The sequence below is a fragment of the Alosa sapidissima genome, chromosome 18 (assembly GCF_018492685.1).
Source record: "Alosa sapidissima isolate fAloSap1 chromosome 18, fAloSap1.pri, whole genome shotgun sequence".
Classification (NCBI taxonomy): domain Eukaryota; kingdom Metazoa; phylum Chordata; class Actinopteri; order Clupeiformes; family Clupeidae; genus Alosa; species Alosa sapidissima.
This window is the reverse complement of record NC_055974.1, coordinates 14,532,247-14,545,479: the sequence shown is the minus strand read 5'-3', so window position 1 is coordinate 14,545,479 and position 13,233 is coordinate 14,532,247. Positions and strand designations below refer to the sequence as shown.

Sequence of the window (13,233 nt, the reverse complement as noted above, 5' to 3'; positions counted from 1 at the left end):
CCTCTGAATACGATCCATGAAACGTGAATGCAATCCCTTTTTCTGATAACCCTTTTACACAGATAGAGACACATGGATTAAGGCTTCATCAGACGGTCACCCTGTGTGTCGATTGAACTGTGAATTGAAATTGCTAATGTGACTGTAATTGATCATTTATTTAATAATATACAATTCATCTTAACATCAATAGCTGTAGCATCTGTTCTTGTGAAGCAAAAGCATCTGGTGCACTTCAACTCGCCATATTGATTGATGGGTGTCAATCATCTGATCAAGCCTTAATTCATGACGTGTTTCAGGTTGGAAAAATTACACCAAGAACGTAGAAGTTTTAAAAGCGAGAGCGAGCAGAAGACAGAGCCGCTGAGCGTCCCGATGCTAACGGCATTTCTGTGCTCTCAATCATAATTGTTACAGTCGTGATAACAGTTTTATTCACCACGAGATTATGTTTCACCCCTCAGTTTCTGTAGTTACACTCTCGATTCATGAATCTGCGCTCGATTTCATTCTTTATGTGCTCGCATAATAAAGGCAGCTATCTGACTCCATAGTTTTCTGATAACCCTTTTACACAGATAGAGACACATGGAAAGACTTCAGTTGCTCACCTGTTCCTGACATGAGGAACAAGGACCAAAGAACAGTGCAATTACACAGTGAGTGCTAAGACGAAAAAAATGGGAGAGGCACACACACACACCCCTACACAGCCACACCCACATACACGGGAACACACAGACACAGGCATACACACAAGCACATACACACACGTGCAGACACACAGGCACACACAAACACACACACACACACACACACACACAGATGGTTCACCGTTTGCTGTGCGAGAGCCTCTCTGAGCTGGTACATCTTGGCCTTCATGCAGCTGATGCGCTGCTTGAGCTCTGGCGGGTGGTCCCCTTCTCCTGCCCAGTGCACGCGCAGCCCAAACAAGGGCATGTGCCAGCTGTACCTGTACTGAGTCTGCCTCCTGAAATACACACACACACACACACACACATCTATATGCAGTACACAACACATACAGGCTGATACAGTCCTACACACACACACACACACACACACACACACACACACACATTTATGCAGTACATAACACATACAGGCGGACACAGTCCTACACACACACACACACACACACACACCTTTATGCAGTACACAACACATACAGGCCGATACAGTCCTACACACACACACACATCCATATGCATCACACCCAAAAGCTGATACAGTCCTACACACACACACACACACACACACATCCATATGCAGTACACACACAGGCTGATGCAGTCCTACACACACATACGCACACACACACACAATACACACAGCACAAACGCCAAGTGTTTCTGAAAACACACGCTGTGCCTTGCCATATTGTGTAGACTTTACTAAGCTTTCACTTCATCAGGTAAACAGTGCCCATCATTGTCCATCACTGTCCTTCCACTGTAATTTGCAGTGCCCTCAACTGATTGGTATAATTCAATCACAAATGCAGTTGAAAGGAGTCACCCGTTGAGAACATTACATTAAAAGGAATCAAAAGTTTAGCCATCATGAAATAATACATAAATGATAATAAGACGTCAACAGGCAGAGAGAGAATGCAGAGCAGGAGTTCTAATCCTCTTTAAAAAAAATACTCAAACTATTTCTGCAAGTAGGCTATGACAGATTTGATAGCCCATAGTAGGTAGGGAAGTGGATGTTGTGAAAGTGAAAGCAAGCCAAGGCAAACAAAAGTCAAGGTTGCTTTTGACATAGAACAAAAAAAGCAAAACTCAGAATCCTGATTCTGTTGTCTCTGAAACTTTCTCTTATTGACACATTTAGCCGCAATTTACATTAGACCTGCTGCGGAAATGACGTGCACTGTTTTCATACACAATGCCAGAATACCTAAACAACTGCTAGTAACTTCTCCCATGTTTTTGCACAACACTCTAACTTCCTTCGACCCTCACCTAAATGCTTATGCAGGAATGATAAAAACATGGTTCATCATTCTGTGCTCCTGTGACATGCAAAACACTCAAACAACTCAGTGATTTTGGAACCATCATCCATTTTCAAAACTTACATTTTTTAAAATTTAATTGTAAATATAATCCAACAGGAAAAAATGCATGTAAAAAGGAAATGCATGTGACAACCCAAGACAAAAGGAGAGCATGGTTATGAAACTAAATGTAGCAAAAATAATCATTACATTTCGATTATGCTGTTTTCATAATCGTTGGAAGTCATAATCACAATTAATCAATTAGTTGCACAGCCCTGGGCTGTGTTAAACTACAGAGACGTCACCTACCCTAATGTATAGCCTCTGAGTTTGACGCATAACAGCAGGTCTGTGTAGAGAAAGAGATGACGCAGGCTGGGCCCATGCTCAGACGCACACACCACAAATCCATCGTGCATCAGCTGCCGCCTCTGCAATACATGCACACGCACGCGTGCAAGCATGCACACACGCGCACGCACAAACACAAACACACACATACACCATTGGTCTGTGTTTTATTCAATTACAGTTTTTCTCGATCGCTTTGATGCTTGTGTCAACTCTGACATTCACGTTTTCAAAACAGTTAACGGTAACACTTTACTTGACAGTATCGACATAAGAGTGACATGACACTGTCATGACACGTGAACCCTAATCCTAACCTCTAACCCTAATCTGTTATAACAAAAACCGAATGTCACTTAATAAAAGAAGCGTTATGTCATAAACGTTTATGACTAGTTTATGACACGTTCATGACAGTGTCATGTCACTTTTATGTCGATACTGTCAAGTAAAGTGTAACCCAGTTAACACCCATGTCTGAACAAAAGCACTCTGGCAAAAATGACACATTTTGATTGCAAAAGGCACTTAACACTTAAAACATGCAACAAAAGCAAATTTTGTCTTCAAACAACACATCCAGTCGTCAAATCACTGTGTGATTTCAATCAATCATTACACACTGGACAACAAAATGCAAAATCTAGTTTTCAAAATGAGCATTTTTGCTATGTCTGTTTTGTTTCTTTCTCATTTTTCTGGCATCAGAAAAACTGTGAAAAGACTAAATGTACTGAATAAAAAGTAATTGTATTCATTCCTCCCAAGATGTAACTGTCGTTGACATGTAAGACCTACAGTAAGCACCTACAGTAAGACAAGACAAATTTCATTAAACTACAACTTGTCATTTTTCATCGAAATAGACGTACAGTAAAGACCTTTTGTACTGGTTTCTTCACCAAATAGGCAATACAGTACTTTCTGTAAATGTGCCTTAGACCTGTACTTGCAAATAGCAACACAGAACAGACATGGCATCTCTTATAGACAATGAATGATTGCTGATTGAAGAATTGTGCAAAGGAATTTCACACATGTATATCAGAATTTCAGACTTATGCAAGGATCTCTACCACCTGTGAAAATATGTCTTCCTTTCGTTTAGTACGGGGAAACCAATAGAGTTTGGGGTCTTTAAATAACATCCGTGTTAACTGTTTTGCAAAAAGGTGTGAGAAATGGTTGGGTTGGGTTGGAGGAATGCGTGAACCCATCTAATGAAAACGCGTGAACACATTAGCAAGAGATGACTTCTGCTGTGCAAAGAAGGTGTTTATGAAGACCAGGTGGATCCCAGTTACTTTAAGCAGGTCAAAGCAATCAAGAAAAACTGTAATATCTTACTAAACACCTACTACTGTTATTTAGGCCTACAAGCCCTAATTTCCATTCAGAATGGATCCAGTTCTAGAAAAATATGTAATGTAAGATATATTGCTGTTGTCATGATATGTTGTTTCTTTCTTAGCTGAGACATTATAGGGTTCTTAAAGGTTGTATCAGCGATAGCGGGTCACTTCTGTTGATGTTCAAACAAAACAGAGAGCTAGCTCGCCACTTCCTTCCCCTCCCTCCTGTGCAATTAAAACTCTCCTAAATGCGCATCTCGTCGACAGCTAGAGGATCGTTAGGAAAGATGAGATGAACGTGATCATTTATGTTTGGGCCATTTTTGGGCCTGAAATCGCTGATACAACCTTTTTAACTGAATGTTTCTTAACTGAGTGTGATGTTCAACAAAACACAGGCTGCAGTGAGATCCTAAGACTCACAGCATGTACTCTCTCTCACCATGCCCTTGGACAGAGTGACGGCTTTCTTGCACTGAGACGTCTCATTGAGCCCCGACAGGAAGCTACTGGAGATCCGAAGAGCCTCTTGGAGGAGGGCGTTGTCATGGTGATCAGGAGGAGTGTGACTCAGCAGGTCCTGAAGAGCGGGTTGAGAGAGGATGAGGAGGAAAAAGGAGAGGAGAGGAGGAGAGAGGAGGTGAGAGGAGAGAGAAGGAGAGGAGGAGAAAGGAGCGGAATAGAGAGGAGGCGATTCAGAGAGACGACAGGGCACAGATCAGTAGACTCAAGGGCCATAGCAGTGATAATAATGAAACTGGCATAAACAAGTGTGCAGGGTGCCCTCACATGTAATACAAGAGTGGTCTTGGTCACACGGTCCAGAGGTTTATACAGGAGTGCTAATGGAGACACAGCGAGAGTGTGAGTGAGAGAGAGAGAGAGAGAGAGAGAGAGAGAAAGAAAGAAAGAAAGAAAGAAAGAAAGAAAGAAAGAGAGAGAGAGAAGGATGGAGGCACAGTGCAATTTGTTATTGACCTGTTCCTAACGGCCATTATGAACAAGCTTTATTGGGTTTTGTAACAAATTTCAAAATACCCAAGAGAAAGTTAAGAAGCGGCACATCAATAATATCTCTGACAAAATGGATTGCGAAAGAGATTTCAGCACAATGCAATAACTATTTCAACAAATTCATTGTGTACCTTCAAACGTGTATTCTGTCTGAGAGTTGTCCGATCCTTTCCCTGATTTCATGCTCTAAAAGAGGGAACAGGAGGATACCCTCAGATATTAGCTTCTGGGAGAATAGTAGGGAGACGAAGCAGAGAATGACATTAAGGGAATGACAGACATACAGGTGTAGTACCAAAAGCGGACTGTACCTCAGCAAGTGTTCTAAACCTCTGGTCAGTCTGCGTACAGCACCGCACTATCTCCACAGCACTCTCATAATTATCGATGAAGCCGCGGTAGGTCGCTAGCTGGCTAACCTGCATGAAAGATTTAAATACAAAAGTTTAAATACAAAACAAAAGTTTTTAAGTACAAAAAGTTTTTAAATACAAAACAGTATTATTAAGCATACACAAACGAAAAGCTCTCTATAAGGCTTGTCAGAAAACCATCACTGGTGGTTTCTGATTTTGATGGTGAGATATTATTGCGAGGTCAATATAAACTTACCAACTTCTGGAAGAGGTCTCCCACAGAAAACTGGTAGGCCCCCTGGTGCAGCTCGCTCCCCAGGTCCTCGTCCTGCTCCACGGCCCCTTCCAGCCGGGCCTTGAGGCCCTGGTAGAAGTCCTTGTGGAGGACCAGCAGCTCTGGCACCTGGAAGAACACCGTCTGGATGTCCTGGCAGGACAGGACTGGCTGGGAGGTCCCTGCTGTGGCTTTGAGGGCCTTCATGGGCTAAGTGGAAGAATAGAAGAAAAGGGAAGGGCTTTTAAACCTGTTTAGAAGACCAATTGAAACACACTGATAAACCATTAATGGCAACCGTCTCTTACAAATCATTTCCCCCCTGAACTTCTCCATATGAAGGTAGAAAGCAACAATGAGGTACATACAGTAGGTGTCATTTGACTTAAGAAATTAATCCGTGAATTAACAAAGGATGTGGCTGCAATCAAAACTAGGTTCCTAAGAAGGAGTGTTCAGATTCAAGATGAATGGCGTGCTCAATTCCTTTTGAGTTTGATTTGGGTGCTCTTCGGTCCAAGGTAGAACGTCTAAGAGGCAGTGTAGAGAAAGAATTCTCTGAAGAAACAATCCACCCAGAGAAAGAGAAAGTGTGTGCGTAAGAGTATGTGTGTGTAAGAGTAGCAGGTGCTGATGAACCTGGCTAATCATTTCACAACTTGGGGTGCAAGTTTGGCAGCGTATCATGCCGCCAATGCAGACACACTGTGGCCAGAGCGAGCCAGACGCACAAAGTGGGCAGAGTCAGGCTTAGATTAATTAATAAAAGATTTGGCTAAAGCTGGCCAATAACAGTGTTGAGCAATACCTTTAAATGGAATGCGTCATTACAGTTGCATTTACAATCTCGTTGTCGTACAAGATGTATGTAGGCCTAACCCACTAGTAACCCACTATTTTTCCAGTATAATCACTACCAACAAAGGCAACTCTAAGCCACTGTTCTCCCTACTAAACAATATCACCCACCCCCAGAACTCTCTCCCCCCTCACTTGTACACAACCTCCTTCTGTAACTCCTTAATGTCATTTTTCATTGGAAAAATCCGGAATATTCACCAGCACCTTGGAACGACTCCTCTCCTCAGCATCCCAGCCGACTCTCACCCTTCCACACACTCTTTTTCTTCCTTCCAGCTCCCCACTCTCTTAGAAATCACAGGACTCATTCAGAAAGCCAAACCATCAACCTGTCAACTTGACCCCCTCCCCACACAACTTGTTAAAGCCAGCCTCCCCTCCCTTGCCCCCCTCATTTCTGCCATTATCCACTCCTCTCTCACCACTGGAACTGTCCCTACATCCTTCAAAACTGCTGCCATAACCCCAATTTTGAAAAAAACCTGGTGCTGACCCCTCTGACCTCAACAACTTCCGTCCTATATCCAATCTACCCTTCATCTCCAAAATCCTTGAAAAAACAGTTGCCACCCAACTCCATTCTCACTTATCCAATAATAACCTGTATGAACAGTTCCATTCTGGTTTCCGCCCACTCCACAGCACTGAAACAGCACTTATTAAAATTACCAATGACCTCCTTATGGCAGCTGATTCTGGAGTCCTCACCATCCTCATCCTCCTCGACCGGAGTGCAGCCTTTGATACCATTTGTCACACCACCCTCCTCAACAGGCTGTCTTCCATTAAATCCATCCAAGTCCCTTAAATCCATCCCCTCCTCCGTCACTTCAGGTGTGCCCCAGGTCTCTGTCCTGGGGCCCCTACTCTTCATCATCTACCGCCTTCCCCTCGGCAATATCTTTCGCAAATTCAACATTAATTTCCACTGTTATGCAGATGACACCCAGCTCTATACTTCTCCAGCAAACCTTCGTCCACTCTCCCACCCACCTCCCTTACTGATTGCATCTCTGAAATAAAAACCTGGTCCACTCTATCCAAAACAGACAGCTTTTCTCTTTCTATTGATAACTCCTCTGTTCCACCCTCCCCTCAGGTTAAGAGTCTGGGTGTCATCCTTGACAGCACACTATCCTTTCAATCCCACATCAATAATATCACTCGGTCTGCTTACTTCCACCTACGTAATATCAATCGCCTCCGCCCCTCCCTAACCCCCCACACTGCTGCCATTCTTGTCCACAGTCTCGTCACTTCCCATCTTGATTACTGCAACTCTCTCCTTTTCGGCCTCCCCCACAAATCCCTCCATAAACTTCAATTTGTCCAGAATTCAGCTGCCCGCATCATAACTCGAACCCCCTCCATTCACCACCTCACTCCCGTCCTCCATCAGCTCCACTGGCTCCCGGTTCAGTTCCGCATCCAATTTAAAGTCCTCCTGTTTACTTTCAAGGCCATTCACAACCTCGCCCCTCCATATTTGTCTGATCTCCTCCATATTCCCACTCCCTCCCGCTCTCTAAGATCCTCTTCCTCCATACACCTGTCTGTCCCCACCGCCCGTCTTACCACCATGTGGAGCAGAGCATTCACACCTGTCTGTCCCCACCGCCCGTCTCACCACCATGGGGAGCAGAGCATTCACACCTGTCTGTCCCCACCGCCCGTCTCACCACCATGGGGAGCGGAGCATTCACACCTGTCTGTCCCCACCGCCCGTCTCACCACCATGGGGAGCAGAGCATTCACACCTGTCTGTCCCCACCGCCCGTCTCACCACCATGTGGAGCATTCAGTCGCTCTGCTCCCGGTCTCTGGAATTCACTACCACCCCAACTTAGAAACATTGATTCATTCCCCCATTTCAAGTCCAACTCAAAACACATCTTTTTAAAACTGCTTATTCATTCATTAATATATGATGTTATTTTTGTTTGTTTGTTTTGTTTCTGTTTTTGTCTTTTCTTGCTTGTTTTTTTTTATATTTTATATTTGTATGTACGGTGTCCTTGAGTGCCAAGAAAGGCGCCTTTAAATAAAATGTATTATTATTATTATTATGGGTTTTGTTGCCTATGTTTTTGAATAAGTGACAATACTTTCGAGCGCCTGCATGTTCTCATGCTCTTTTTGTTATCCAAATGAAGCACTTAGGCTACTGTATGAATGGAAGAAAGTGGACTAAGATGAAATAGTTCGAAGAGAAATTACACAGGCCTATTGCCTTCCTGATTTAAGTTTGGATGTCAAGCCATAGACTTCGAGGTTGTTCCATTTTCCATCAAGCGATAATCCATCCATATATTTGGAAATTGCAAAAAGGCAAATTGTTTGCACATTAGCCTACTAGATAAATCCTTCCAGCAAAATGGTGTAGCCTATCTTATATTGGAAACAGAGGGTGGGAATATAAGCTACTAATAAAGCAGGAGAATCAGCAAGCAGTAGCCTACAAGACTTTCTATTATTCTAATATTCTCATGAACTGGAACTGTCAGTTTGGTTAGAAAGGCTTATTTAATTAACTATTGTCACGTATGAAGTTGAGATTAGAGATTTAATCATAACATGAACCCTCTCTGAACTCCAAATATAATTTCAACACATTACTGTACTTTTAGTGATACAATGACAATACTGTTTTGGACATCCTGCCCTGACGTGTTAATGATATCGCCTATGTATTTTGGCTATAGTCTACCGTCCTGCTAGTTGTACACATACTACAGCAGAATGTTCCATTCTTACGATAAAGGGATGTTTGCAATCATTTGCCGATAGACAGATCAGAATCTAAATGGGATTGGTTTATTAAAATTCACTTCAACAGAGGTCACGCTCATTTCAGAGTCCCCGCCTTGATGTAGGCTACCGTCTCGTCATTGCTACAGATTCGCCGCGAAACTTGCACCCAAAATAGACTGTGGCTCCACACATACATCAAATTAAACACAGACACACACTACCACACTCACGTCTCTCTCTCTCTTTCTCTCTCTCTGTTATTTTACCCCTGCTGTTGTTTTAAACTATAAATAAAGTAACTTGAATTTACTTGACTCACTCTCTCTCCCTCTCTCTCTCTCTCTCTCTCTCTCTCTAGTGATATCACACCACAGCATCTAATGTGGTCAGAATTCAGCAATACATTCTGCTCATCCCCAAGCTTATTGATTTATGCATTTCCTTTGGGAGTTGTTGAGTAATAATTAGAGATATGTATGGAAACTGCATGCTCATCTGCACGTCTTGTCACTGACTGAGAATGATTGGGCGTGAATGCCTGCTGTCCATGGGATTGGACACTCTGAGCGTGGCCTGGTTGTCATTAGAACAGCCCAGAGAAGAAAGGGAAGAGCTCATGGTAAATACAGAAGTTGGCCCATGGGCAGGTTGCCATCAGGAACTAGCTGCAAGTTCTTTTTTTTGTTTTTTTGTTAAACTCTTTGTCTTTGTCAACTGCTGAATAAATTGAAACAAATATACAGTTGTCATTCTCACTTTAGTGCTCCCTTTCCTGTGACAAGTGTGTCACTCATCTACGCTTCAGCTGCTTTATTAGACACACATACTCTTTCACTCACTCTCATTCACCAAGGCCTCTCAATCTCTGTCTTTATCTATCCAGCCATGTGTTACAATTTTATTTTAATGTTATAAATAATAAGTTATTTTCAATTCAGTGCCATAAGCATATGCATTGCACTCTCCAAATTCTTTACTTCCTTTTTCTTGTGTCAACAATGACAATTCATGCAGATCAGATTCATTTAGATTAGATTAATTATGGTTTGCCCGCAATCCCTTCTTTTCACAGGTTTTTTTTTGTCACACAAAACTGTAAATGACACTGGAAACTATTAGTGGTAATTATAGTCAACGGAACAGAAAACACCATGGCCAACAAGTTGCATATACCAGAAATGAGGAAGATCAAGACACTTGTTTGTATAGCACTCACAATATGAGAGTTCACCAAAAATGTGCAACACAAGCAGTCTAACCCATTGCTGCAATCTGAGGTAAGAATGTGAGCAGGCATGTCAAACAAGCGAATAATATATAAAGGAAGCACAGTGATGATTGGGTTGTGAAGTCCGTTGCCATGGCGTTGCTGTGTTGGACGCCTTTCCTCTGGCTCTTGATAAGACTGTCCTTTTATTTACATTTTTGCTACATTAATATTAATATTTCACAGTCAGAGTACCAATCATTTCACTGCATATTGTACTTTGTATAAATGTATGCAACAAATAAATATCTTGAATGTTGAATCTTGGTGCTAGAGGCATATCCATGTTGCATTCAGCTGTTCATATTGAGAAGTAAAGTGTGAGTGTATATGTGTGTCATTATGTGTGTCCATAATTGATTTAATCATGATTGCATGTGTGTGTGTGTGTGAGAGAGAGAGTCTCACCATCAACAGTGTCTCCAGTTCATTCAGGTAAAGCTGTTCACTATTCAGTATACCTCTTAGGACCACAAGTCTTTTCTCCAGCATATCTTCTGAGGCATTTCTGGCCTGAAAACGCAAGGCAAATCACAAATTCATCCATTAAAGTCATCAAGTAGCTAATTTACCAATGACTTAACCAGCCAATTCGCCATTTGCTTTTCAAAGATAATGAGTCTGGTAAACCACACACCATTCAAGTTCTTAACCGAGAACCAATCAAGCTCTTCATGGTTAAAATCAATTACTCCATCATATGTGTGTGTGTATCAAAGATAATCAAAGTAAAGGTACTCATCCCTACATTTGGAAGTGAGAAGCTATCTGTCCGCAGGGGGCTCTGAAGAAAATTGTCGTCCGTAAACACTTCTTCCAAGAGGTCCGACGGTGATGATGGTTGCACTGTTGAAGGAACAAACAATTCCATGAATATGCACTCATCATTGATGTATGTTTTGTTATTTTCAAGTTCAAGTTCAAGTTAAAGTTCAGTGAATATGTGTGCGTGTGTGTTTCTTTGCATGTGTATGTGCGCGCCCACGTCTTAGAATTTTAAAATACTGAATTACGCACCGGCAACATTCTCAATTTGTAGATACTCTAAAGCTTCCTCAAACAGGTCCATCGTGATGGATAAAGCAATTTAGTAGTGCATTAGTAGTCTCTCTCTCTGTCCTCGCGTTACTCGTTCATTCTCGCCACCGTTCTGTGGGAGCTCTTTTAATCATTCGTGAAAAAACACTTCCTGTCTCTGACAATGCACCAAAAAGAGAAGGGGAAAGCCTAAGAGGTTTGATGTCTCATTTGTATTTGTTTGCTCAAGCATGATTTCCGAAGCCATAAGGGCTACGTTTTTGATGTTTGTGTAATCAGTTTGGTCTATATAGCCTATGTAATTGAAATTGTATTGCAATTAATTGCGGAAACTCTCATGTGAGTGTGCCTATGTTTGCAGTTGTCAACCCGGCACGTGCTTCACGTAAGTGTATCATAGGAGGCTATATTGTGGTGCTTGTTTAAAGCATGCGCATGCGCATTGAACATAACAGGATACCCGCCTCGGCACGTAGACTTGTGCACCTGCAGTGCTCCTCCGTGAAAGCAAACAGACTTTTTTCTTGTAAATGCGCCTCTAATTAAAGGCATACAATATAGGCTAGGTTTTATGCCCGAGATATGCAAACTATGCGTTATCATAGCACTTGTGCCTTTTCAAAGTGCAATGCAGTGTTTTTGGAAGCTGAAGTTGGCCGCACATTCAGAAGGCGGTGTAGTCAAGTTTCCATTCCACCTTAAATATTGCAATTTTCTACCGACAGGGGGCAGTGCTGACTGCAAATACGCGATGACACTGGCTTTGCCTAGTAGCAGACGAACATGTAGGCTACTCCTCACAGACGAATAAAAGCCTTTTTTTCTGGTGACCCTGGTGGCCCTTTTTCATAGATTTAATTTACATGAGCTATATTTCATATTCCACAATTTATGCACTAGATTTGATACATATGGCCCATACACCATTTGCCGTGAAATATTACACCACATCCCGAAACTACAGTCTCTGAGCTTTCATTTGACATCCTGCATGCCAAATTTCGTCGTGGAAAATGGCCATTTTTCTTACATTTATATTACATGAGGAATTTCATTTGGAATGAACTTGACTACACCGCATTCTGAATGTGCGGCCAACTTCAGCTTCGTGTTGCATTTATAGTAACACGATTAGCCTAAACTTGAACTAAGCAACACTTTTTTAAAAGCACTTTCTGAACTGCGTTCAAATTCTCTTCAAGATTATTGCGTCATGGAAGACGCGCTTGACGCAGGACAATCGTTTTGTCGTCATGGTGGGTTTGATTGTCTGGCGGCTGTGGTGGTTTTAGCAAAAGCCTATGCGGCCACACACACTTCAAACAACACGCTTGCTTGTAGTGCACACTCTCCGTGCTGGAGAAAATGACAGAGATGGCAGAGCGCAACGGGTGCAAAACCATCTACATGTCCGCAGAACTGAAGCAGGCAAATGACAGTGAGTGCAGAGGAAGCCGAGACATCCCCATTCCAGAAGTGAAACCACACTCATCTCATCGGTAACAAACATCAGAAACAATTAATTTACCCTGTTTTGAGGCCATAACTATTTGGTTTCTAACTTTATCTTGGCCCATACCATTTGGGCATACCATTTAATAAGACCGAAACATGTTAACAGCACACACACAATTATTTAAAGAGGGTCATTTAGTGTCTGCATTGTTACCTACTGCTATTATTACGAATGTTAACTTCAAACATCGCATAGTCTATATGCTATTTGCAGAAAAGATCAGGCAGCATTGTAAAGCTTAATACTTGCAAAACGTCTTCTCTCTCTTTCAGACTCAATTATGTGCAGTCTCACGACAGAGGTCTTCGTCGCTCCTTCGGGTCAACGGACCTTCTCCACAATGCCCATCCCCACTCTCACATTGCACTCGCCAGCGACTCCGCCGATAGCCTGGAGGGGGCAGTGCCGTTACACGCAGGTA

General features: G+C 42.4%; 2 protein-coding genes across 6 annotated transcripts in view; one reads left to right on the top strand and one right to left on the bottom strand.

Annotated features, from left to right (window-relative positions):
* The window catches only part of si:dkey-33c9.6 (breakpoint cluster region protein), a 27,901-nt gene extending 14,695 nt beyond the window's left edge, over positions 1–13,206 (bottom strand). The window contains exons 1-11 of one of the 4 annotated variants that reach the window (XM_042070509.1): positions 13,058–13,206; positions 11,007–11,104; positions 10,667–10,771; positions 5,362–5,589; positions 5,061–5,168; positions 4,881–4,935; positions 4,525–4,577; positions 4,178–4,315; positions 2,342–2,463; positions 838–994; positions 1–51 (exon numbers count right to left, since the gene is read on the bottom strand). The exon at positions 1–51 is cut by the window's left edge and continues 78 nt beyond it. In XM_042070509.1, the coding sequence (XP_041926443.1) occupies positions 1–51; positions 838–994; positions 2,342–2,463; positions 4,178–4,315; positions 4,525–4,577; positions 4,881–4,935; positions 5,061–5,168; positions 5,362–5,589; positions 10,667–10,771; positions 11,007–11,104; position 13,058 (1,116 nt within the window). In that variant the 5' untranslated portion in view covers positions 13,059–13,206. Of the gene's footprint in view, positions 52–837; positions 995–2,341; positions 2,464–4,177; positions 4,316–4,524; positions 4,578–4,880; positions 4,936–5,060; positions 5,169–5,361; positions 5,590–10,666; positions 10,772–11,006; positions 11,105–11,275; positions 11,673–11,760; positions 12,005–13,057 lie in introns of those variants that run through there. The other 3 variants (XM_042070505.1, XM_042070506.1, XM_042070508.1) reach the window with 3 other exon arrangements.
* Positions 12,536–13,233, top strand: part of LOC121690141 — a 30,611-nt gene continuing 29,913 nt past the window's right edge. For both annotated transcript variants that reach the window (XM_042070551.1, XM_042070550.1), the window contains exons 1-2: positions 12,536–12,795; positions 13,085–13,230. In XM_042070551.1, the coding sequence (XP_041926485.1) occupies positions 12,662–12,795; positions 13,085–13,230 (280 nt within the window). In that variant the 5' untranslated portion in view covers positions 12,536–12,661. The remainder of the gene's footprint in view (positions 12,796–13,084; positions 13,231–13,233) is intronic.